Below are 26033 nucleotides of genomic sequence, written 5' to 3'. Positions count from 1 at the left end.
CATACCTCATCTCCTAGGAAAACTTGCAATTCAATTGTAAAACTTCTGGTCAAGTTAGTGAGCCATTTCACTTGTTAATAGTAAAAATAATCAATTTATTCTAACCTAAATCTTCTTAGCTTTGACCTCTGTCCCCTCGATGTGATTATACCTTTGTCATAGTGGAGAATCCTCTGCTGCCAAATTTCTGTTCCCTTTGTGGGTCTTCTGGACAGGAATCAAGTCATTGCTTAACCTTCCCTTTTATAAGCTAATGAATTGAGACCGTCAGTGGAGCCAGTCAGACTATACCAGTAACAAAGATGACAAATGCAGAGGTAATGTCACTTCATTTACAAACCTGCAGGTCACACTTCCTTTTTTGCAGGTGTTACCTTGAGAGCACTCAGAGTAACAAACAAGGCTTTTTTTTTTTTTTTTTTTTTTTTCCCCCCCAGAGTGGCTGCTTCTGAAGATGGCATTCCCCATCCTGTAAGCTGGCTGGCATTCTTGGCTCCTGGCCGTGTGGTTTTCTATTTGTTCTTACTGTAACACGTATTGTTTGCAAGCACCCGGCTTTACCTAAGACCCAGCTCATGCTTAGTAACTTGCAGCGTTAGCTCATCTGTGAGCACGATGCAGAGTTATCTTATGCTTTCCCCTCAGTCACTAATGACAATTCTGTAGGGGCAAGAATGAATTCTCATGGGACCCCATTAGTGGCGCCTCCATGTGATGGTAGCTTCTAGCTTGGTTTTATTTTTGAGACCTGTCAAATAGCCAGACTTCTAGCATGTTAAATGTGTGTGACAAGCCGGAGTTTGTGTCACAGTAAGTCCTCAAACACAGTGTTGTCGGATGACGTCAGATGCTCAGCAGAAATCAGTTATACCAGCAGTCTTGTCTTAGGATCTGCACCAAGTTTGTGTTCTCATACGGATAATATTAGTTGAACATTATCTATTTTCTGTAGCCTATTCTGACTGATATTAGACCACTCCTCTTTCACTTACGCATTACTCAGTATCAGGCATCTGTTCATTTGCTGTGGGTTGCTATTAGGCTGATAGACCTGCTTTGTCCCATTAAATTCCTGTCACAGCCCTGCGGTTTTGTGGCTGTGTGGGTGCCTGTCATCATTTTTGGACAGAGTTTTGGAGCCATGGTTGGAAGGGCTGCATTGCTGATTCAAAGCTAGAAGAAAGGTAAAAAGCAGCTCTTGGTGTTCCTCCAGTGTTCCCAGACTTGCAAAAAATCAGTATTAGTACTGGCTTTTAAAAATCTTTTGGATGCAAGTTACCTTGACCTGCTGATTCAAGACTACCTAACTTTAAGCAGCAGCTGTGTAACGTTCTCCAGAGTTACCGCTGGGACAGAAAGTGTATCATCATTGTATGATAGAGATAATTCATGAGGCTTTTGTCCAAATACAGAACAGAAACATTTCAACTACTGACTCTCTTGCACTGGTATCACCTATGCTACTTTTTCCAGATAATATCAGACCAAAACCTTGTTTTGAATGAGAAGGCTCATCTGCCTCATCTGTACCAGCAGAGACGCTGCTGCGACAGGAGACGTTGTCAATAGTGGTGAATTTTACGAAGTGCTTGTGTACTTTTAGTTAACCTGGGTAAGCAGGGATCTGACTGCAGGAGCTTGGCCTGAAATACAGCCCCAGCTGAACAGCTATTCAGACTGTTTGGTATTCGTTTTATGTTTCATGGTTGGTATTTTTTTCGTTTGGGTTTGTTTTATTTATTTTTTTTATTTCCTCTTAGCAGTAGTGATTAGAGCCTGTCTGTCTCCTGGCTGTGAGGTTGACTGTGCATGCTATGCCTCCTATTGAGTTATGTAGTCCAATAAATGCAGCATCCCACACGGAGTGTATTGCATTTCAGCTCTGAACGAAATGGTTTACACACTATGTCCCCTTACGATGTAGAAGCACTGAGAGGTGTAATTAATACTGATACAGGGTTTTGAGATTCTTCAATGAGACACGGCTAAAAAGACATAAACAATAATTATGTGGTAGTAAATGAGAGTATCATGTGTCGTGGTAGTATCGATATTGCTGCTTTCATCTTTTGATATTTAATGCCATACACCATCCAGATGAAAAGTGGGGTTTATTTTAATTAGACTGCAGAACTCATTGCCCCAGGAGATTGCAGAGCCCTAAAAACTAGAGGAATCCAAAAGGGAGACCAAGAGATTGGGCATTTGTACATATAATAATGTCTAGACCAGTGCTGACAAGCAGGTCTGAAAAGAGTGTTAAACCTCTTGCCTAAGGATTTAAGAAAAGGTTTTAACTGTTAGAGTGGGTTTGGTCATGGCGGTCACTAGGTGATCTCTTGTAGGCTTCACCTTGTCCACAATCTCAGAAAAGTGCAGTTAGTCAGCACCAGAGCTGGGCTTGTGATATGACACGTGGTTTGCGAGTCTGGGCTGTAACCTGCCCGGCCTGTTGCTGCAGCTGAGGACATCTATCCAGAGAAATGTGCAACGTCTCCAGTGCTGGACCAAGATTAAAAATGATATTTCCACCTGAAAAAAAAACCCCATCTGTTTTTAGTGTGCCTCGGCTTCTTTCCATTAGTCTTAATGCACTTACATAAATAATAAAACAGGAAGAAGCAGAGCTGGAGAAGTCTCAGTCTATAAACACGTCTCTCTGCATTAAGCCTTGTGGCATAATGGAGGGCATCTCCTGCCATCCATGTTGTCTCATTAATCATGAATTATCTCCCTCACTTTCAGTGCTGCATCTCCTTCCTTGTCAGTGCTGCTGATAATGGAGCTTCTGTTTGCCCTGGCTTCTTTCTGGGGAGCGGCTTTAGTTTCAAAGCCAGCATAGTGGCATATTTTGAATAATTTAGTTCTGGGTGGCTTGAACACTGTGTGTAATTCCCCGGCTGAGACTGGAGGCTGATTCCTGTGAGCATTCTGCGAGGAGGCTGATCTAGAGAGAAGCAGTTGGGATAGCTCAGAGTGGTGGGCTGTCGAGACAGCAGAGGACTGAAAGCTAGCCCAACAGGTCCTGTGAGTGCATCTCAGCTCTGTCCTCTCTTAGTGTCTTAGCAAGTACTTGCAGCAAGAAACCCCCAGGCAGAGGAACGATAGGGGAGCGAGTTGCATTAAAAATGTGTGTGGAGACAGAAACATGGATTTGGCTACCAGGTGGAGCATGATAGGCTTCCCCAGCAAGCGGTGGGGAAGCGGTCGGAAATTCCTGGGGTCCCCAAATGCAGGATTTGCTTGGCCTATGGTGACTTGGACCAGGGGTCTGAACCTCTGTGGAGTTAAGGAGTTCAGTGTGGTGCCCAGCTATCATTGACTTTGGAAAGTCTGATGTTTCTATACGTGAAACCTTGGAGAAGGCCAGCTCTGTTCATATTCTCCCTGTGCTTCTTGGCCTTGTGGCTCACTAATTGCCATTGCAACTATCACCCAGTCATGCTCTGTAAGCGCTCCACAACCATCACTGCGCTGAATCACGCAGGCACAGGTATGTTGCTTGTGCCTTGTAAATGGGGAAGTCAAGGCACTGCAAGAGGCACCTGGGCTCACTCCAGAAATCTGCCTAACAACTGAGCAATGATGCACTCCTGAATCTTTTTATTCTCCTGTTCATGTTGAATCTGTGCTTCCAGTGTCTGTTTAGATAAAGTGCTTTTGCAGAAGGTAACAACAGATGGTCTAATGTAGGTCCCTTCCTTGTCTTTGCGCCTAAGACAGTAGGAGAAATAAATTAAAGCTGAAATGACTCTACAGATTGGCCAGCTAGCTGATGGACTTGGTTCTTTGGGCTACTCTGCCCTTCAAGGAAAAGGGAATCTTATACCGGCTCCCTCCATCTCCACTGTGCCATGAGCTGCAGGCAGAGACACTTACCGGAGTCCGGGTGATGGGCCATCTGCTCTGCCAGCACCTCCCTGTCTAGGTGGATGCTGAGCTGGGTCGCTCTGTGCTCTCTTGCATCGCAGCAGCTTTCCAGGGAGCGGGTCTGCCTGAGGGCCCTGCTTGGAGAGCAGTGAGGGTATATCCTCCGTGCTTAAATGCAGTCTGGCTTTTGAGAACTGGGTGATGTTTCCAGCCCTTGGGTTCACGTCAGGTCAAAGCAATCTAACATGCGCTAAAAGTACTGCTGGGCAGCCCTTAATCGCTTTACATTGTTTGAGCAGTAGTGGGTAAATTCATTATTTAGAGGGGAAGAGAGTGTGCGTCACTGGAGCCGGCACTAATGTTTTACCACACTGTTCAGGCAACTTGGATTAGGTGACTTTTAACAGTGAGAAGCTGGTTTTCAAGGTGGAGGTATATGCGCTTACCTTTGACTGGCCTTCCTCTCTTCTGGATCAGGGTTTCTCCTCTCATGTGCACCTCCCACCATTGGAAGGGAGAACAGGATCGTTAAGCTGCTCGATAGATCATCACCACCAGGCAGCGATGAAACTCATATTAAAACAGCCCCTGCTTTTTGCCCTCTCATTTGGATTATAAAGCAGACTTTCATCTTCTGCCTTGTCATTCCTTTAATCTTCATCAAAGCAGCAAATGCTACATACACTGTTGCCACATTGTTGTGGTTGGGTGTTTTTGTTGGTTTTTGGTTTTGTTTTTAACAAAAAAAACCAAACCAACCAAAACTTCTCACCAACTCACAGCGTGACCCCAGAGACTGTGGAAAGGTAAGGAATGGGGCTCTGGTAAGATGTATGACTATCTTCGGGAGAGTTCCGATGCCTGTCTTAAATGTCTTTTCACAGCTTCAACTTGGAGTGTGTCAATTCCATACCATTGACTTGGAGACCCTTGATTCAACTCCAGCATGGCCCTTGAGCCTGGAGATGGTCTGGTTGTTTCCAAAGCTTGTTAGCACCCCTAGATTGCGGAGACTGTGCCAGCTAACGGTCTGAGATCAAATCCAACGAAGCGCAGAGTGTTTTCTGAAACGCTTGGATATGAACAGATCCTGCACGCGATTGACTCCCCCTTTCCAGTGGGAAAGGACCTACGTGTGAACGAGAAGCAGGCCTACTATTGATAGCTCCCTTCTGGTGGGAAATAAGGCAGGAGTTGTCTGTTCCATATAACAGGAGGGGAAACTAAAGCTCATGGCAATTTATTTCCAGAATGTGCCTCCTAGTCTGGAGCAGAGCTGGGGTCAGTGCCAGGAGGCCTGACTGCCAGGCCAGTCTCTCCCAGAAGTGGAGATACCACCAGACCATAGAACAGTTCAGGTTTGTAGGGACTGATCTAGCTCAAAGCCAACTTCCAAATTAGATGAAGTTGCTCGGAGCCTTGCCTATTGCGAAGACAATTTATGGCTTGGGTGATATCTCCTTTTCATGCCAAGACAAAGCCCCTCAATGGGGAAACTGTGGGTGGTAGCAAATTCTCTGTTTCTGCAACAGATCTGCAATCCTAAAGCCAGCCAAGGATCCTCATGTTGTGCCCAGTTCAGCTGTTGACTCTCCAGCTGCTCTGATGCCCCAGAGGGCTGTTTGCCATGGGGGAGAGGAGCATCTGGCTGCACGATGTGAAATGTCTGTGTTTTCCCAAGATACCCATTGTCTGTCTGCAGCACCAGCCTCCACCCTACTTGCTCACTCAGCCGTGGCTGATATGTCTTTAATTAAAGAGGAGGAACAATTTGAGATTTCATTTTCTTTTCTCAACCGTATTTCCTGTTTCCATCAGAGTTTGCAGGGCCTTACTTTTCTCTTGGAGTTTTGCTGTGGGGCCTTCAGCTTATGGAGTGTCTGTACTAAAATAAGGAAGAAATAGGGAAAAAATAGCTTGTTTTGGGCCAGGGATTTAAGATCCTGGGTCAGATGGCTGCTACGGTCATTAACATATTTACATTTTTGCTTAAGAGCCTGGTTGAGGATCAAGGGAGTTAAGGATGATTGTCATTGAAATGCGGAGGAAACCTTGCATGAAATTGCCGTTAGTGTCCTATTGTTTGGGGCGGGGTTGAGGGGGGACAAATGGCCTTCCTCATCCCTGCACCAGTTGTGTTGCGCTTGCCTGCCCAAGCAGATGGGCAGAGGCAGAAGTAACTAAGCTGAAGGAAGCCACTGTGCTGGCTTGGCTGCTGGGGGGCTTTGCCCGGGGAGCACTCCCTGTGGGGCTGGACCTGGGGCTCAGTGCAGCCATGCTGCTGGCTGCCAGTCGTTGTCTGTCCTCTCGGTGAGACAAAGGTGCTTGGCTGCGCTTGTGGGACAACCGGCCCTTAATGAGACCATCATGGATAAATACATGAAGCGTCTAGCAAAGGTCAGTTGTCTCTTTTATAATTGATGGACCCAAGTGTTTTGAGTGTGCCATCCCAGGTTTTTGCCATTTGTGGGGACACGTGTTCTGCAGGACCAAGTCAGCCCCTTGACTTTTGTGGCTAGCTGTGATATCGGAAACAGGGTTTGAGGCAGTGTGAAGTGTTGAGGTGGATTTTGAGTGCTGTGGTGACAGACGAGACTTTTATATGCTGAAAAAAAATTGTTTAAACATAAATTGGAGACCTCCCTTATAGCTGGGGTTTACAGTAAAACATTCTGCTCCAGGTCTATTTCTGCTCTCAGGCAGGCCTTTTTAGTTCAGATGCCAGTTGTTCATTGTTCACCTCTTACTCTTTCATGCTGTTCAGATCCACTGTTTTAAATCAAATCTATTTCTAATTAGTATCACTAACTCGGTGCCAAAAAGAAAATTATACATAATAACGTGAAAGAGGAGAACAGGCTCCTCTGTTTACAGTACTGAAAATACTAGCTACCTTCTGCCACTGCTTTGATTTTGGTGCGACAAGCAGCAAGACAGTGAGCTGAAGGAGGAATGCTGGTGCCTACTGGTGTGAGAAAGAAGCGTCCCTGGAGCAGAGGCTCATGCACAGCCACCAGACAGGCTTCATCTGTCTGTCCATTTGGAAAACCAGCAGCCAGCAACAGGTTTGGACAGTAGTCTCGAGTGACAGGATTGTATCTGCTCTAGCACTAGTGAGTCTGGAGTCATTAGTGTGTCCTTGTGGGCTGGTTTGATGCTCTGAAGCAGTTGTGTAATTTCTGTTCTTGGTTACAAAACGTTTCTTTTTGGAATGCTATAAAGCAGAACAGTCTGGGGAAAGTGGTTTGTGATCTGAGCAGCTCTTTTGTGCTTTGGGAGCCTGCGTGCTTCAGCTCTGTATCTCTTTTGCCCTTTGAAGGAATAGCCGTGTTCCCCACTGCTGTGACTCTTGGTCTTTCCCACAAAGTCAAACGGTGAGCACACAGCAAGGGGGGAGACTTCCATGCTTCAGTCGCTGACCCTGGCCCTCAAAGTAGGGAGGCATTTAGGCCTTCAAGGAGCAAATGGTTTTGTCCTAGACAAGATAGGTTCTGACATCTTAAATGTCAAGATATAGTTAAAGTGGTGCAGTTAAGTAAGATGTTGGTTAGGTCAAATGCTTTCAGGAAACAGGATGAACACAGCAGTATCTATAGGATTGCAGGTGTTAGATCCATTCACTGAATGACTCATCTCCCAGCTTCTGCAAATTCCCCTTGAGAAAGGTCATCTCAGGTATTATGCTAATAATACTTTCTTTCCTGGGTATCTGTGCCTCTGGGATTGGGCACTGCACACTTAGGCACGCTCGACAGTCCCAGCAAGAGCCAAAAAGCATCAGAGCTGAGCGTGGGTGGACTAGCCCTGATTTTGGGGTTGGTTTTAGAATTTGGTCTGTTAACTCAAAGCATCGGTGTGGGCTGACTGGAGTAGGGGAGCTAAACTTTGCCAGGGATTAATATTAAGCTCTTGTTTAACGGTAAACAGCTGATGAAATCCACCTTTGGCTCTGGGTGCCAGCTGTCAGGAAGGTACATCCAGGCCACCTGGCAAGGACAGGCGACCCTTGGCAGAGGGTGGCAGAAGAGTGCCCAGCTCTGACTGTCCACAGGTCACTTGGTTTGTCTTGTTTTGTGTAATCCACTTGCCCCAGCAGCTTCTCATGGAGGGGCTGCTGCTTTGACAACATAGCAGATCAGCCCTGCTCCAGGGTCCCCAGAAGCCGCGGGACAAAGGTGCTTGAGTTGGAAGGAGACGAAGCCAGATCCTTGCACGTGGGCACTTGCCTCCTCTAAACAAGCTGCCTGAGGCCAGTCTGTTTAAATCTGCTCTGCTTGCTGCAGAGCAGTGCCAGCCCTGCTGCTGGCAGGCCGCATCCTCTGCCACATCCCTCTTCTCACCCCTTCCCTGGCCAAGGCAGCCTTTACTCCACCGTGTCTGATTGAAGGCTGTGCGCCTGTTCAGCTTCTGTTCTCCATTAGGAAAGAGTGAGGATTGTCAGGACCTTGTTGGCTCTGCCAAGGCCTTTTATGTCCCAAATGTTTCCATGAAAAGATTCCCTCCTGACCACCATGCCCCCTGACAGCCATTCAATCCAGCCAACAAGTTTGATATCATTATCTACAAAAGTAGGCCAGTGAGCACCAGGGTCCTCACAGCCAAGTTTGGGAAATCAAAGGCAAATCTCACAGCAACAGAGAGCTGGCAGAGATCAGACCGCACCACAGCTAGCGCGGGCTGGTCTGGCAGCTTGCATCCACTAGTTTTCAAAGCACAAAAGAAACGTGCTCGGCGTGGTGCCAGCACTGGCTTTGTCAGGGCTGGGGCTGCGCCCGCCTGTGAGCTGGCAGCCCCTCGCGGGGTGCCCGGGGAGCTCAGTGTGCGTTAGAGGCCACTGGAAGCAGTAGTAAGTTTGAGCAGACTTGCAAAGCTGTCTCTTTTCGATCAGTGGCATTTTTAGGAGATGAACCACTTAGTCTGAGGGAAAACAGTGATGGTTTTGGTCAGAGTGCGATTCGCTCCAAATCTCACCGGGGACTTCCCTTCTAACGACTCTGGTTTACGTTCTGAAAATGGCATGTGGCTGCCTTGTCACTTTTATTTTGATGTAACATTCATCTGCTTTGGTTCCTGTACAAAGATTTCTTTCCAATCCATCTTATAATAGAGAGCCCTTCAGCAGCGAAAGCACTTCCCGTTTTGAAGGCATCTGGAAAGGTGACTATCAGAAACACTGAGCACAGAAAGGGCTTGAGGGAGGATGGGATATTCCTGTGTTGCAATTGTGTTAGGAAATACAGGAGTAAAACTTCTCCGTACATTTTATCTCACAGACTGTATCTCTGGTTTGCTTCATAGTGCAGATAGAGAGGTATATAAAAAATATCCAAGAGAAATGACGATGCAAAGGTGAGGAAGGTGAAGGGAGCTGACTTAGCAGAAGCTTCTGTGGAGACAGGGGGAAGGTGTGGATGATGATGCCTGAGTTTACCTCTCTGGAGCCGGGGTGCTTTGCAGTCCCTGTGTGGTGAACAGAAGCTGGAGACGTGGGTGCAGGGCAATGTATCACCAAAGCCTAGAGCAGCCCCTGGGGTCCCTGTGGGTCTGCAGCAGGTGGTGAATGCATGGGAGGGCAGAGTTGCGTGTAACATGGAATGGTTAATTCTGGCACTTTCCCCTCCTATCCCAGTTTGATCCTGACAACACTGGCTACATCAGCACCGAGAAGTTTCGCTCCCTTCTCCAGAGACACGGATCAGAGCTGGACCCCCACAAGCTGGAGGTCCTGCTGGCCCTGGCAGACAGCAACTCTGAGGGGAGGATCTGCTACCAGGACTTCGTCAACCTGGTGAGTGCTCTGGCTGGCAGGGCCTGTCAGTCCTTGACTCTGCTTAAAACATTGGCTGTTGAGGGGACGGTCTCTCTCCCTCCATTAACACCAGTGTTTGCTGTATCCCTGCGTTACACTCTGCATGTTCTTGCTGAAGCCTTCAATGGTGACTGAATCTCAAGCCAAGAGTCAAGCTGCTGCTGATTTTTCCAAAAAACAAGTTTGCATGGGAAGAAACTGTGGGAGCTGTTGTAAGAGGAGCATGAAGCAATGGTTGCTGCTGGTTTAGAGGCTTTTGCTCTCAATATCGGTTGGTAGCTGTCATAAGGAGCCATTTGTTTGCAAGCAGAGGTTTGTCAGACTGGTTGTCTCCTATTTTATCTAGAGATTTCACCACTTCCAGACAAAAATGTATAGATAACGTTGTGTTTGCTTGCTGGGTGGAGTCATATTGCACTGCTGTAGGCATCAACAGCAACAGGGATAAGCTCTTTCTAGGTCATGTTCATTTTATCCCAGGTGAGATGTCTTAGACTGTATGAGTCATGATCTGGATGCCTCTCTATCTCTACTAATTAGTCAATTAGTGAAGAGATCTCTCTGTTTCTCGTCAAGGCAGTTTGGCAGGCCAACACAGATGTAGACATATGTTGTTAGATGCCTAGGATGGCTTAGAAACGTTGTTTGAAAGATGGGTATCTTGAACAGTGGCCATTCCAGGGGCTTTGCCCTGTTCTTGCTCTGTCATCCCCCACCTGAGTCTCAGCAGATTTAGTGCGGTAGTAAGAGAAACCTGGGTGACAAAATCAACGAACGATTAAAGTCAGTGATGTCTCTAAGGCTTCACTGGATGTGTTCTTGGTGCAGAGGATAATAAGTTGTGTCCCTGTGTGTTCCCGCAGTCAGCGCGGGGATTTGATCCCTCTATTTGTCATGGCCAATCGTGCATGTGTTCTTGGTTTAGAAAGAGTCTTCCTTATGTCCTGTCTTTACATTGATCAGAAAAGTACGATAACAGGGCACAGCTCTCAAGGATCCAGGTCACAACCTCAGTCAGGCTGCGGTTAGTGTGAAGGTGAAATTACTGTGATTCAATGACATAAACCTACTGTATCTAATCAAGCTGTTTTGTTATCCCCTTGCATGTATTTAGGTACACAGTAAAATAAATGTAGCAACTATTAAATAGATCACAGTGAGTGTGAGGTTTTCCTCAGCTCCAGCTTGATAAACAGTGTGGTCAATGGTACTCTGTGATCAGCAGTGTATTTATAGTAACAGCCTCTTGTTCTACAATTTGGTATATTCAAAGTACCGTGCAAGTGTTCACTAATTGAGCCGCACAATACTTAGGTAGCGGGAAGAGGTATCGCCTCATGTCTTTTACAGAAATGATGGCCTAGAGCCAGCCAACATGTCGGCAACAGGCTTGGCAGTACAGCTGGGCTTTTCTGTCTCGTTGCTCCACTGTGCTCAGGAGCAGCACAAGCTAATGAGGGGCAGGTGGGAGGTGAGAGACTTGGACAGCCTCCTTCTTTGGGGAATGGGAGATCGTGCCACCTTACACCTACCTGATGCGATTTCTGCAAAATGGCCAGTTTCCTTCACTACTATTGAATGACTCCTGTAAAGAATCCATTGATTATTCTGTCATCAGTCCCTCCATCCTCATCTGCATTTTTTGCACTTTCTAATCAATAAGGAATGCAAATGCCAGAACATTAAACTACTTACAAATGGAATCTCACCCCTCCTCTAGTTGCTACTGATTTCCAACATGCAAACTTTTTAGGGCTCCCTCTCTTTTCGCTAGTTTCCTGCTCCCAAACCTGCCTTGTGAACTTCCTGATAGAAAGAAGCAGCACAGTTGACGCAGAATCACTGTGAAATTAGTGATTTCCTTCACTTTATAGCTGTCAATCCTGGAAACCATGTGTGGTGGTGTTTAAGTACATGCTTGTGCTTGATGATCATCAGCCATCTCTGCTTTTTTGCTCAGGTTAATTTGTCTGTTTCAGTAGCTTAGCAAGAATTGATCTGCACCCAAAAATGATGGTCCTGGCTGTGGGGAAGGGAAAGGCTGACCTTTTACTAGATCCACAGAGGTTTTACAAGCATGACTCCGTGTGTGTGGTTTTCCTGTTCTCCATCAGTATTCATGAAGAAGGACTCTGACGTGATCAGAGAATCTCATGGTCTCCCAAATGCGTCCAAGGTCGTGAAACTTTGAGCAGGAGGTAAAATTGCATTAATAAAGCTCTGGCCACGGGAGAAGCCTTGAGGAGAGGAGTGGGGCTGGATACCAGAGACGCATTACAGAGCAGTTGTCAAAGCAGCAGTGTGGAAGGAAGGAAGGAGACGACTCTGTGTGTTTGTCTTACAGACAGCTCTTTCAGTTTCTTTCCAAGGGATGGAAGGAGCTGATGAGCTGCCTGCTCAAGCTACTATGAAAAAAAATTAACTCTATACCAGCCAAAGGGATAAACATGCATTTGTCTCACAGAATCCAGCAGAAAGTAGGGTTTAACCACTGGGCATCAAGAGAACTCTGTCTTCAATGGTCAGTTCCTGGGATATGATATCCTCTGTTTTTTCTCTCTGCTTTCCTAATGTTGATAAAAATTGAGCAGGGAAGGTTTTCCATTTTTTCACCCTTGTAGAGCCCTTGATCTTTGCTGGGTTCCCTGGAAGTGTGACAGAATGTGACACTGCTTATTCTGCAGGGTGCTTGGCTACTTACTTACTAGAGAGTCTGATGCCTAGAGATGTTATTAGTGACCACAGAAACAGCCGAACTCTATGAAATTATTATTTCCAGAAGGCACTGCCAGCCATAAACCTCACAGAGTAATAGTGTTAGCACTTTGTTTCCTTCAGGGTACTGCATCTCCCAGAGAGGGCAGTAAAAAATGCTTGCACCCATATGTTCCAACGTGATCATGAGCACCAAGAACTCTGCCTGCTCCCTCACACACTGGGATCCCCAACTAAAGGACTGCTGTTGAGCAAAGTTGTGTTATCCCCTGATGTCTAAAGTGTATTGTAAACATCTAGATGGACCAAAAAATGTAATTCTAGTACTTCCGACCTTAATAAGAAGACCCAGGTGTACCTACACAAAACATATGCCTGTTCTCAACTCAGCAAAGCAGGTTAAATTTCTGAAATTTAAAATTTTACAGCGTGAGAACAGACCCTAGAAATCACTCAGTAAATAATTTGAGTAATGAATGAATTCAGGGAAGCTGAAGACTCCTGGTGTAATCTGCAGACAGAAGGGGCTGAAAAAATCAGATAGGCAACTCACTGGGAATTATTTCTCCTCTGTATATATGGGATTCATCTTGTGTAGTTGTAAAACACAGTGCTGCAATCATGTTCATTTCTGTTTCTGCACTGGGTCTGCAAGAATGGCAGAAAGTTTCAGGTGGGATTTCTTACCCTGTGTCTGAGACAGTGCAGAATAACAAAAACACTTCCTGTAGAAGTGGAGGCGTCTTGCGCATTTCTGTTGTCTGGTTGCTTTTCTGCATTTTGAAGAGAGATGCTAAAAATGCACAGTGAAAATTCTGGCTATGAACAGCGTAGGCCATTGGAGGAGATAATGAACGAAGCTGTTTAACTAACTTTGCTACTTTTAGAGAGGAGGCAAGCCAGGAGGTAATTATAATTGAGATATTATTTGCCGAGATCCTTGCCGAACAGCAGTTGCTGCTGGCAGTCCTGGACTACTTCACGTAATATCCTATGAACTGTAACAGAGCTAAAGAGCAGAGCAGTGAGGCCCTGGAGAGATTCAGTCTCTTATTCCCTGGCTAAACCCTCTTTGTCTTCTCTGCCTGGGAACGTGGATTGTTGCTTTGGACTGGCTGGATCATGGCTTTATCACCTCCTCGCCCTCTTGATGTGTTCCTCTTCAGACGTGAGCAGGCTGCTTCTCTGACTTTTCCCTCCTTCTCTGACTTGTGAGTTTTCTTTTTGCAGAGATTTCAGGGATAGCAGCACACCCTCCCTGTCCGCAGTCACAAAATGAAAAATTCACATTGTTTGGGTCTGTGAAAGGACTTTTCTCCAAACTTGCAATGTATTTTTTTATCTTAATGGAGCAGAGGTGGGACTATCTCCAGCTGGGCACAGGATTTAGTAGGCAATAGCCAGCCATGTCAGAAGGACCCGTTCTGCAAAGTGCTAAACCCCGCCTGCTGTTCCCTTAAGCTCCCTATTCCCTCTTTCCCTAACTACATTTGCCTTTCGATTGCTTTCCAAGGCTTCAAAAGTATCTGCTTATATTTTTCTTAAGACATTTTTCAATAATGCATGGCTGGAAGCCATTTGTTCTTATTATCCACGTCAGTGATAAAAGCAAGGCTTGGTTCTGTCCCTTGTGGGGACACTGCACATGCCCGTACGTTTTTGATGGTCATCCTTTCTGCTTTGAAAGGTAACTCTTGCTTTTGCTGTTTCAGTGCTTACACTTTTACTTGGGATACTTCCTCCAACCTGGCTTGAACTGAAATGAGGGGAAACAGTGAAAGAAGAGCTGTAGCTAGGAAAAGAGAACTTTTTTTTGAATGAGAAAACATGGAATTTTATCTTTTAGTTTTGCGAGCGTGTATGTGACAGCACCAGGAGGGCTTTATTATCTTTGTAGAGGCGAGCTCTTAAGAGGTTACATACTGTATTCTTGGGGGGGGTGGGGGGTGGGGAGGTGAGAGAGGTCCTTTAAACCATGGTTTGCTTGGAGTTTTTTTAATAGTACTTAGAAGTACTTTGTAGCACGGTCATAAAGTAGCTATAAATTCCAATTCCAGTGTCTTTGTGTGTCCTTTACTGAACCATCTGACAGCCTGCAGAAAAGGCTTAGGTGAACAAGGCTTTGCAAGAACTGTATATGATTCTTTATTACCTGAGTCACTGGGACGATAAGCAATAAGGCCTAAATCTCCAATTCTCAGGGGAATCCCCAGGCAAGACAAAAGTTTGCCCAAATTAATATCTCCTCTTCCTGCTAAACCCTTGTTCACATTCTAGTGAATGTTTTAAGCTTAAAAGGCTATTGCAGAACAACCCAGGACCTCCGTTCTAGTGGTCCTGTCCGGTATTTGTCATTTTATTCTCACTGTTGCTACTCTGGAAATGTTTGTTGCAAGCAAAGCTGCAGGTTTTATAGCTGCATTTCTTCCCCTCTGTGCTTCCAATTAGCTGCGCTGTTGAAGCAGGGCAGATCTGCCAAACATCAAGAGGACGCTGGGATGTCCTTCAGCTTCCCCTTTAAATGCTCCCTCTGTCCTTGATTCACTATCTTGGCTGAAAGTATAGGATTCCTGAACTCTCTTTCTGGCCTTTATACAGAGGTATAATAACAAATATTTAATTAAAAAAGGTTTGAAAATCTTTTACTTCAGCATTTGATCTAATATTGTGCTACTGTGGGTAAGGAGGAGGTCTTATCAAGAAATATACGAGAGTGGTCACGTGATTGTGTCCTTATCCATCTCTCACATTTCAATGTATTAAAACCCTTATTGAGGTGCAGAGTTCTTACTGCAGGGACCGTTTCCAGGAGCTGGATACCCTTCCTGACAAAGGTGCCTCACATTCCCTTCATGCTGTTTTCCTTACTGTTTTGGAGAAAAATGGTGATTTTTGACGTTGCAAGAGCCATGTACATCTCTGGGGGGGTGGGGGGGAGGAAAGCAGTCAGAGGGACGGGTAAGTATCTTAGAAGTTAATAACTGGGATGCAAGGGCTGCTTTTGGAGTGTGTTCAGCTTGTGCATGGATCTGAGTGCATTAGACACTGGCTACACGTAGCAGAAGAGAGAACCTTCTTCCAAGTGAACTAGTCTGGCAAATAATCATTATGCCAATTAAAGAGGAACTTGGCATAGAAATTTCCATCCTTAACCGTGATTCCTCAGCTGTTTTCAATCGTGTGCAGTTGAAACTTGAGAAGCACTAAGTCAACTTAAATGGTCATTTTAATTGTGTATGTATCTAAAGTACACATATGAGTGGGAAATGTCATAAAGATACTTTTGAAAAAAAAATTTGCTTCAGAAAATTAAATCTGGATTCATTTCAGTTGGAGGCATTTCAGTCCTTCCCAGCACCAATGAGGACAGAAGGGGTGTTGGGGGTTTGACCTCTCAAACTTGCTGTGATTCGACACAATGTTACTTGAACCAAAATGTTGGTTTTGTCCTGCAAGCAGTGTTACTGCAATTAACCTTGAAATCTGAATGCGGTTTTACCTTTTCTAATGGAAGTGTAAGGCTGGCACATCTAATGAGAGTCCGGACAAAACCCCGAGCAGGGAATGCCCTTGCAATGACCAGGATAATTTATTTGGTCTCTCCTGGTTCTAACTTTTCTTGAATCCCCAGAGTAAGCTACTGTTTGATCAGAGCAAATCATAATGTTGGTATTTGCTTTTTTTCCATTGGGTACTGTTTGGGAAAGCGCTACCAGGTTGGCTCAGAGCATGTGAACATCTGTGACAGATGAACTTGATGCTGAGCTATGCATTTTGGGAGAAGCAGTCTTTACCCACATTAGCATTTTGTAGAAGTGTAGAGTGAGGGAAGGAAATAAATGTGAATCTTGAAAGCAAAATTGATTGGAAAGGCTGCATTTGTAAGTAAAGTGGGTTATAAAACTAGAGCTGATAGAGGCTTTTAAAAAGCTTGTGCTAACTTCTGATTTAGTGTTCTGCGTCTTGGAGGATCAGAGCTGGAGAGCTGAATACATTGCCTATCACAGTGTTGTATGTGTTTAAAAATAGCTGTAGACCAGCCTCAAAGATGCCAATACGTAATGGGCAGAAATCCACGTTTTTCAAAACCTCCTGAGCAAGGCTGAATAAAAACCGTGAAAAGGGTACTGTGCCCCACGCAAGCCATGAAACTGGAGATGGGGAAATGCTACATGACTTGGCTATTGATTATCTGGGGCAGCAACAGTAGTACAGACAGCCAAGAAACCCAGAGAAATTGGTCTGGCAGTGAGAATGGACAGTTTCCATTGCAAGTTGCAGATTATCTGAGACTAGTTTTAGATTGGCATGTGTTCTGAACAAAAGCAGGGCTTTGTACTTTACCAAAGTTTGACACTGTGCCACACTAGATGGTAAGGACTCTTATCTGAAATTTTCACAATGTTGAAGACAGGTTCAGATCTAAGTAGGAAAAATTTTTCCTTTCTAGTAGATGTATTAAACCCAACCTTTGAGCGGAGCTGTAGCACTAAGCCCTGTTTTGTTTTGGTATGGTAATGCCAAAGGGCAGAGGTGGCAGTGCATGGTTACCAGTCACGTCAGATTGGCTGTTTCGCAAGGGAAATTTCTTTCTCTCTGCATAATAACATTTTGCAGGCATGAAGGACTAAGGGAATGTGTTGTTCCTCACCGCTACCTTCATTCCCCACATACTGTTTGCGGTACCCATCTGCCTGCAGCTTTAATATCACGCTCATTAAAGAAGTCCCAGATCAATTGCATGAAGAGAAGTGGGGTGGGCTGCCCTGAGCTTCTGGAGACGTAACAACAATGGGCTCAGTGTTCTTTCAGATGATGATTAAATACTTGGCTCATAAATACCAATATTATGTAATTCTGAAATCAAGTCAGCAAATCATGACCATATGGGAGACTCTTTCTTTGGGAAGATTTGAGTCTTCCAAAGTCAGTCTGAGGAACAAAACAGGCTTCTGATCTAGAGTTGGCAAGAGCAGCGGTAGTGGCTTAATCCTCTGTCTCTCCTCTTGCCCATCACCTCCTAGCTCGAGATTAAAAGCACGATTTAAAAGCCTGGGGGTTGCGTGAGCAGGTCCAGGACTGTTGTGTTTGCTTGAGCTCCGGCAGTCAGCTGTGCTGCCTCTTTGGAGCCCCGTTCATCATCGGTGTGATGGGCAGTGACGGCAGGTGGGGACTAGCAGGATGTTCTCTTACTGAGAGGCCTAATTTTAACGGGTGCTCAGTACCTCCAGTCATCCACATCTTAGTTGATTGTGGGGGCTTTTGAGCGCACGTGGTATGCTTCTGACACTCTGTGTCCCTGCGTCATCTGGGTGTAAAACCACACCAAGGCTACGACATTTGGAGGGAACCTGGGCATTCTTTCCCTATGCTCTGCTCTAAAGAAGGCCTGACAAATATTATTTTTCTTCCTGAGGTGGCAGGAGGTTTAGTTAGTGCTAAGAGCTCTGAAGAGTTAGAGTTGTAATTATGGATACCAAAGGCTTTTAATTTTCTGGGTAAATTGAAACCTGGTCCCCATTGACGCAGCACCTACTGTTGCTGGTGGATGCAGGGAGTTCCTTCCAAGGAGTCTGCTGGTGTGTCGCGATCTGGGAAGAATACAATGGTGCTGGATATCTCCATGTGTTCTGCAAGCCCGCAGCAGTTTGTGACCCGCTCCATTTCATTTGCAGGCAGTTGTTAAGTTGCCTCTTTGCTAAGAGCTGATAAATTTGAATACCCAGTAGATCCTACCTATATCCTAAGACAGGATTCCAGCCACTTAAGAAGCTGACTTCAAAGATCTTTTCCATCTCTGAACATTTTGATCCCATGACCTCATATCTGAGTTAGCCATAAATGATTTCTCAGTCATTTGCTTTGGTTTGTATTGATAAACACTAGAAACTCTTAATACATTTATAAGTTTATCTGCCTATCTCTCAGCATCTGGGGAGGGCTACCAAAAATCAACTAAGAGGAAGAGGCTGTGCTTGCTACTTACGAGAGCGGTTGATGTGATACATCCATACCTGTTTTTCAGAGAGGCTACCGATGGGCAGTGCCTCGTAGTGCATAGAAATAACCTTGTTGTGTGTTGAGGCATAAAAGTTCTTTCTCCAGCAGTCATGTGCTCCCCAGAGAGCTATGAGCATTTTGCCCAAGGGCTTCCCTCGCTCTCGGAATATCAACATTTACTGCTTTCCTATCATTACCAGTTTAAGTAACTCTTGGCATTTTTTCATCCACATGTGGCCAGAATATAGAACCAATATGGAACACCTCGTAAAAATAATGGGGTGTGAGAACAGATAGTTGAGACAACAAAGCTACAACTGTCTCTTATCGTTTCTGGGAGGAAATCACATTGTCGTGAGCTTCCATTTTAGCTTCTATGTGGGCTGTGGAAGATCCTGTGTTTTATTTTCCTCTCTCGGAGGAGGAAGGCAGAGCTTTTGGCTGAACAGAACAGCTTGAAAACAGTGCAGCCTGGTGATCGGAGAAGTCGTGCGACCTGGATTCTTATAACTCTAGTCTATGGCCTTGGGTATGTCACTTAGTGTTGTGAGGTCCAGCTTCCCACCACCCATTGTTCATCTGAGAAGCGGCTTCCACAGTGATCCTGAAATATCCCGCTCTTAACACAACTAAGATGTCCTTTCCCTCTGTTTCATTTTCAGTATGTTGAGGAACACTTTCAGAAACATCGTACTGGTGAATTTGCACTGCCCTGGCTGTTATTTGAGCTCTTTGGGCAGCATTAGCAGTAATGCAGAGCAGGACACCGGCTTGATGGGGCTGTGCTGAATTTAGGCAATTAAACTGAGCAAGTCCCTTTTTGCCATGCTCAGCAATAACAGATGGGTTCAGCAGTACCTGCGTTAAGATTCTCTGCTGAACAAATGCAAGGAAGTTTCTGTTAATGAGCCTAGCCCAGACATGAACGTCAGCAGCCTTTGGAGTGTTGTGCCCATCTCTCTCGCCAGTCTCTGCAGCAATGAGGGGATCATCTGCTGAGGGTGGTCAGCACTTCTTGATGCTGAACTGCAATGGTTATTTTCTTTGGTTGACTCTGGAAACGATTATATTTTCCACTGCAGCGCTGCTGCAGTGAAAAGCACTGACCGTTTTGTGGGAGGCAGGAAAATCACACATATCGCTGTAATTAGAATAAGCATATCAACAGCTTCAGACAACTGCCTGATGTCTTCATCTGTAGCAGGCAAACTTATAGTTTCAGTCTGAATTCATTCTCGTCCACAAGAGGAGTGAAGCCAGAGAGAACAGAATGAACTCCGCGAGGCTGCATGCACAGTGGCTCTCCAACAGACTGCTCTGAACTAACCCAGGGTGACGCTTTCTTCTGTGGATGCAGTGAGGTCATTACGTGGCTAAAGGTACCTTTTGAAACACAGCTGTGTCTGTCACCTACCAAAAGGCATCTCACGAATGCTAAACAAAGCCTTACACCTAGTGGATGTTTCTCCATGAAAATATTGTCTTAACAATTCGAGTGGCCTTTCTTAATGCAACAGAAGATCATCAACAATTTTTTTTTCCCCCCTCTTCTTCCCTAGTTTTAGGTAAAAGCTTTTGAATGATAGGCTTGAGAAGACTGGGAGAAAGATTTTTATGGACAGATTTTTTTTTTTTCCTTCTTTGCCTTTTCTGCTTCTTTTGCCAGATGTGTTCTTTTACAAGTGTTTTATGAATGAGCGAAGGAAAGAGAGAGCAAAGGAGAAAAAGGTTTTAGGGTAAACCTCTTTCTCACTAAAACAACTCAAAACCAGCAACAACAACAAATACTTCTCCAGTTTTAAAAAACCTGAAATAGATCAATTGCCTGTGAGTACTGCTCACTTTGGTGAATTTCTGCATTGGAGGGACAGGCTGTAAAGGGAAGGCTAGGGAGGGATGGGGAGCTGCTGGGAGAATGGGTCGCAGTGCCATCACCTCAGATGGCCCCCTTGCCTTCTTCCAGTGATTAACAGGAGGTGGCTCCCTGCAGTGATTACTGTGGTTTAAGCCGCTTGGTCCAGCTTGGAACAATTATCCAGCTGCCTGGGCACTGAGAGCGCAAGCCCTGGGCTTTGATGACTTTGGGATATTAGCCGAAACCAGCGTGATCCAAGACAACTGGAAGCCAATGCTGTTGAACGTCATCTCTTATTTGGTTCTGGGAGACTGCAGATGCTGGTAGTTTCTGAGATCAGTTAACAGCTCTTTCAGAAGAAGGACCAGGCTGTCACACTCACTTTGCTGCCTTTTACTGTAAAAGGTCCCCCTACAGTGGTCTTTACGCATAGTTAGCCTTTTAAGCCTTCCTGCCAAAGATTCAGCCAGTACAGACAGTGACTCTAATGCAGCAGGTTTGTTTGACATCAGGGCTAATTAGCAATTATCCAAATCTTGGAGCAAGCTCTTTCAGACCTGATTTCTCCCCCTCCTTTCCGCCCCCCCCCCCCCCCCCCCCCGGCAGGCGAGGCATAAAATTCCATCTGCCTGATTTGCAAATGCAATTGCTTTAATTATGCATCCAAATTGGGAAAGTGTATGCTCAAAAAGATAGATAGCTAATTCTATGCATGTAAGATGATAATGCGTATACAAATTAGCTGTATCCTCCAAAGCCTGCACCATCTCGAAACCTGCCCCCTCTGAGAAAAACTGTTTTAAAAGAAGAAATCCTTTCCTCTTGCGAGTTTACAGTGGCTAAGACAGCCTGTACACCAGTTTAGTTCATTGTTTTGTTGCTGTTGCTCATGCAGTTTTGTTTTACATAAAGTGGTAATTTTCTTTGTCCAGAGATAACTCCTGCCAGCACGGACCAGAACACAAGAGTTAGATGCTGTGGATGTACCTGCTCCTACATTCAAGAATTTTTCTGCTCCAAGAGATAAGTGCAGGGAAGTGTGATAGAGTAGGGGGACCCGAGGGAAGCAGGACACAGGAATGTGGATTGTGATAACTGATGGTGAAGGCAGTGGATGGAAGGCCGGAGAATGGTCCAGAGAGCTCAGCCAGGTGCATCAGCAGCTTCTGCTCCGCCTTGCCAGTGTTCTGCCCTGACCTCATTTATTGGTATTGTAATAGCAGACCCTGTACTGTTTTTCCTCGCACCCCATGTAGGTCACCCTGTGGCTATCCTGAGACTTGGTTCCTAAAGCTCCGGCTTGGTGGTGGTTCTCCTGCCTGCCTGGATCTGGTGCTGCCAATCTGGCACTAATCGCCCTGGATGGTTGAGCCAGGTCTTGCTTTGTCCTCATGGTTTCTTCCTTTTCTTTTACCCAGATGAGCAACAAAAGGTCAAATAGTTTTCGGCAAGCCATCCTTCAGGGGAACAGGAGGCTGTGCAGCAAGGCGCTACTGGAGGAAACGGGGCTGAGCCTTTCACAGAGGCTGATCCGGCATGTTGCATACGAGACCCTGCCACGAGAGATAGACCGCAAGTGGTACTACGACAGCTATACCTGCTGCCCTCCACCCTGGTTCATGATTACCATCACTATTGTAGAGGCAAGTGCCTTAATTTCCTCTCTCTGGGAGCCCATCCCACACTGCCAGAGGCTTTGCTGGAATGTGATCAAGGGCTAGTGGGACTCATTTAAATTCAGACAAGGACAAGCATGAAGCTGATAGCCGTTTTGGCTTACCTGTGTATGTGTGTGTAAGTGGAGAGTGTGATCTTATCTGTCTCCAAGTGTGGTTATGAGTCATTGAAACAATTTGTATATGAAACTACAGAATTTGGGAAACTATAGCAAAACTTTTTGAAGCGTGAAATTCTGGATAGTTCTAGGGAAACTGGTAGTTCAAATAATGGAATTAGATGAAAAATTCCTATACGGTTACCTCTGTTCTGTGAATGAAGAGAAAAAGAGGTAAGAGAAACTGATTTAAATATTCTGACCTGCTCATCTGTTATCCAAATGAGATCTTTGCACAGTTGCTGAGTAATGCACTGGAATAAGCACAGAGAAGGGTATAATATGGCACTGATCAGTGGGGTACTGAGATACTCTGACTCAGCGGCTGGTGTGTTACAGAAAGCCGCATATAGAGTTATACCAATGTGTTGCAGGTTCCTCCAAACAGGGAACTTTCATGCTGTTTGAAGGTGTCAAATGGGAGAAGAATTGTTGTATATTTGACTTTTTCTCCATGATTTTGAGCTAAAAAGTGTTTTCATCGAGAGAAGGCATTTGCTAACGAAGGAATCTCTCTGCTCTCCTAGGTTGCCTTTTTTCTTTACAATGGAGTGGTGTTAGACAGATTTGTGCTGCAAGTCACACATCCCTTGTACCTGAAGAATGCATTGCTTTACCATCCTCAGCTCCGTGCTCAGGCTTGGAGGTACCTAACCTACATATTCATGCATGCAGGGTGAGTACTTACAAACTGCAGAAATTCCCCACAGCTCAGGCTCCCCAGAGGGAGGAGGAAAAAGCAACAGAATCAGGCCAAAAATCAATTTTAAAAAATCCATTCTAAATTGCGCATAAAAATCTGAAGCTGTTGTGGAGTTTTGGGCAATGGGGGTGAACCTTTGCAGCTCTCTGAAGGGAGGAGGCAACATAAGGAACTTAACAGATGCTGCTCTTCTCCCCACCAATGTTGGGACCACACTTTCCTCTTACTGTGCACTCCCCCACGTGTGCTTCCCGAAACTCACCAGATCGAAGCCCAGTGACCCTCTAGAGGAGCTGTGCAAGTGGTAGAACAAGTCTGCAAAGATGCTGTACTGGTATTTAAAAACTCCATGGTGTGTTCTTGCTAAACTTCCTAGTTGAGGTTGGAAAAGTCGATTAAATTCCTTGTGCCTATGGTATGTCATCACTTAGTAATGCTGTCCCTTCTGTAGGGACTGAGATAATGCCTAGAAGCCTGACTCAAGATTGAACTCCCATTTTGTACGCACTGTACAAACACCAGTGTTCCTGAAGAGTTGCCAATCTCAACTGACCAGATGGACAGAGAATGGTACATCTAATGCAAAACGCAAAATGAAGGTGCACAGTAAAATGAATCCTCCTTCATCCTATGGGAGGTGTGTAGCAGACTTGGGAAGAGAATACAAGGCTTGGGGATTCTAACTGTGCTTCTCGACTGCGCTAGTCCTCCCAAGATTCCAAGAGACGCGACTGTGTGATGTTTGTGATGCCATGGTGATGAGTAAGTGTCACAGGAAAGTTCATCCCTGTGCAAAACACTCTACCCGCTCTGAGTAGTTTCTCAGATCATTATCTTTGCACATTCCTGGCAGATAATTGCAATTTTTTTTAATTCTGTCATTGAAAAATCACAGCAAGTTTTAGCAGTAGTTTATAGTTTGAAACTAGATAAAGACCCTTTGTTCTTAAATAGAAAGCCTATATTGCCATCAGTTAATGTTCTCCTATGAAAGGCCAGAAAGATCAAGCTGATCTTTTCCTTTTTCTATGGAAGACGTGCTGATGTCTCTTCTCTGCCATGGAATAACTGTCTCTGTGTGTAATTGCCCTTGAGCACAAGATGTGCCCCAGATCTCCGGATAAAATTCGTAGGACAGAACAGACTCCACCCAAGTGGAGAGTAAGAAAAAAAAATATAGATGAAACTTCTGGACGTGGCAACATCTGTACTCTGCGTGCTAAATCCCTCTAAAAAGTCTATTGTATACAGGTTTCAATCTGCAAGTGGAGCCTATTGGGTTTAGACATGAGGCTAGTTACATAAAATGAGAATTGGAAATTTCCATCACTGAGGTTGTGGGGAAAACTGGGCTTGAAAAAGGAAGAACCACTTAATTTTAACTAATGTTAGCTAATTTGTATCTGGGGTTTCCTCTGGTGGTGGTGGTGCTCTACTCTATCACTTATGTAACCGCAGATTGCTTTGGGATATATTTGAAGAGAAGCACCTGCACAAGGACAATTTTTGCAGCATTTAAATATCTTCCTGTATCACCTGTGGCATGCGTTCCTAACCTGCGCAAGGTCACCCTTTCCTGTATCAGGCAGTACTCTGGCATTCTTCACGCTTACTGGCTGAAAAAAATATCAGGTTTATTTTACATCTGTGGCTGGTTCAGAGGTGAACAGTGGGGAAGGTGGTGTGCAGGAGACTCTTTGTTTTTCTGTTGGATTCCAAGTTCTTTAGCTTCGTAGCCTTCAAAACAATGGAGGGCCCCGCTGGAACAATAAACCCCATGATTTATCTGCAGTATTTGGAGTTAGGCTAAATGTTCATTTATTGCTAACTTCTGTCTGTTAAGCTCCTTTCATATCAGGAGAACAGATAAATCTTGGAAAGGTAATAGCATTTGTTAGTGGTAGCCCATCGCTCTCCTCTCGGTTTCAAATCAGAGGCTAACCCAATGCTGTGGGGTCTATTGTTACCCTGCTTCCAGCTGAGACTTTAAAATGGTAATGTGCACTGCTCCTTAATTTAGTGCACGCACTCTGTTTTTTTGAAGAGCAAGTGACAGCCGGAAGGTGTCTGAGAGGACAGCAGTTGCTAAGGCTTGGCTGGCTGTGCCTCTAGAAGGATTCCAAAAATGCACGGGCTATCTGTTGGCCCTGATGGAGCGAGCTTTGTCAAGGGCTGAAAAGGCAGGCGAAGTTGTAAATTCTGCCCTTCTGCTTTCATGGAAAGCAGATGTTGATTATCTGGGGCCCACGCATTTGTAACACTGCCATAACTAATGACTTGCATTGATGCACAGTCCCATTTGTTTGGTCCTGGGGAAGGAGAAAGTCCTTAATAAATCAATGAAATCGTCATTTCAAGAATGATGCATTCAGCACTGGCGAAGGCTAATTATATTTTATGGATGCTTATTGACTGTGGAGCCTTCAAAGCTCTTAGCGTGATGGGGAGAAGTGAATGGGATTGCTTCTGGAAAGTCTTTTAAGAACAGCTGTGAATCAGAGCAGTCACTTTAGACGCTAGGATAAACTTTGCTGAGCTCTTACAAAAGCTTACTTTGAAAAATAAGGCCCACTGCTTTGTGTGAAAACCTCAGGTGCTTCCTCATGAAGCTGACTCTGTGCCAGCCAAAGTTTCTCCCCTCTCTGTAAAAGGGCATTTGGGTGCTTTGGCTCTTTTCTGGGATCTTAGTTTGACCTTTGCTGGTTGTTCCTAAATTCTGTAAACATGCAGGATCAGAACGGGTGCCAGAATATGCTTATGCCCAGTGGCTTCAAAAGTCTTGAGCAAGGTAATAAAAACACTGGGTTACGTACAACAGTTTCCCATGATGACAAATTGCAGTGCTGAGTGTCTCATGCAGGAGAGAAACTTATCCTTGGAGAGAAATTCATCTGAAACAAACCTATTAAGATATCCAGAAAGGACTGTTTCCTGCAGTATCATTTCTTGGGTTTTTTTCCAGTCCAACTTTAAATTCTCGTTTATGTGACTGTTCTGTCATTACTGCATCTCACCATCATCATTTTTCTCTGATGTATATGGGAAATTGCTATGGTAACATGAAGAAAGACCAAAACAGGCGAAAATGCATGTAACTTAAACCAAAGATTGGTAGTAGCTGTCTGTGAGCAATCCTTTTCTTTTATAAAATGGGACGTAGATTTTTTTCAATGCATTAGCTATTTTGCGCTCTTTCTCCCAAAAGATGCTAGCTTTCTGTGTTAAGGATACTGCCGTGTCATTTAGG

General features: G+C 45.0%; 1 protein-coding gene across 3 annotated transcripts in view; it reads left to right on the top strand.

Moving 5' to 3' along the window:
* RHBDL3 (rhomboid like 3) overlaps positions 1-26033 on the top strand; it is a 67625-nt gene that overhangs the window by 29119 nt on the left and 12473 nt on the right. For all 3 annotated transcript variants that reach the window (XR_012589954.1, XM_074607883.1, XM_074607882.1), the window contains 3 exons: positions 9500-9658; positions 21668-21892; positions 22611-22759. Coding sequence is in view for 2 of the 3 variants with exons in the window: in XM_074607883.1 (XP_074463984.1) it covers positions 9500-9658; positions 21668-21892; positions 22611-22759 (533 nt within the window). In the remaining variant the exon portion in view is untranslated. The remainder of the gene's footprint in view (positions 1-9499; positions 9659-21667; positions 21893-22610; positions 22760-26033) is intronic.

Source organism: Larus michahellis, chromosome 14 (genome assembly GCF_964199755.1).
Source record: "Larus michahellis chromosome 14, bLarMic1.1, whole genome shotgun sequence".
Classification (NCBI taxonomy): domain Eukaryota; kingdom Metazoa; phylum Chordata; class Aves; order Charadriiformes; family Laridae; genus Larus; species Larus michahellis.
The sequence above is the reverse complement of the archived record's forward strand: the minus strand, read 5'-3'. Positions and strand labels throughout refer to the sequence as shown.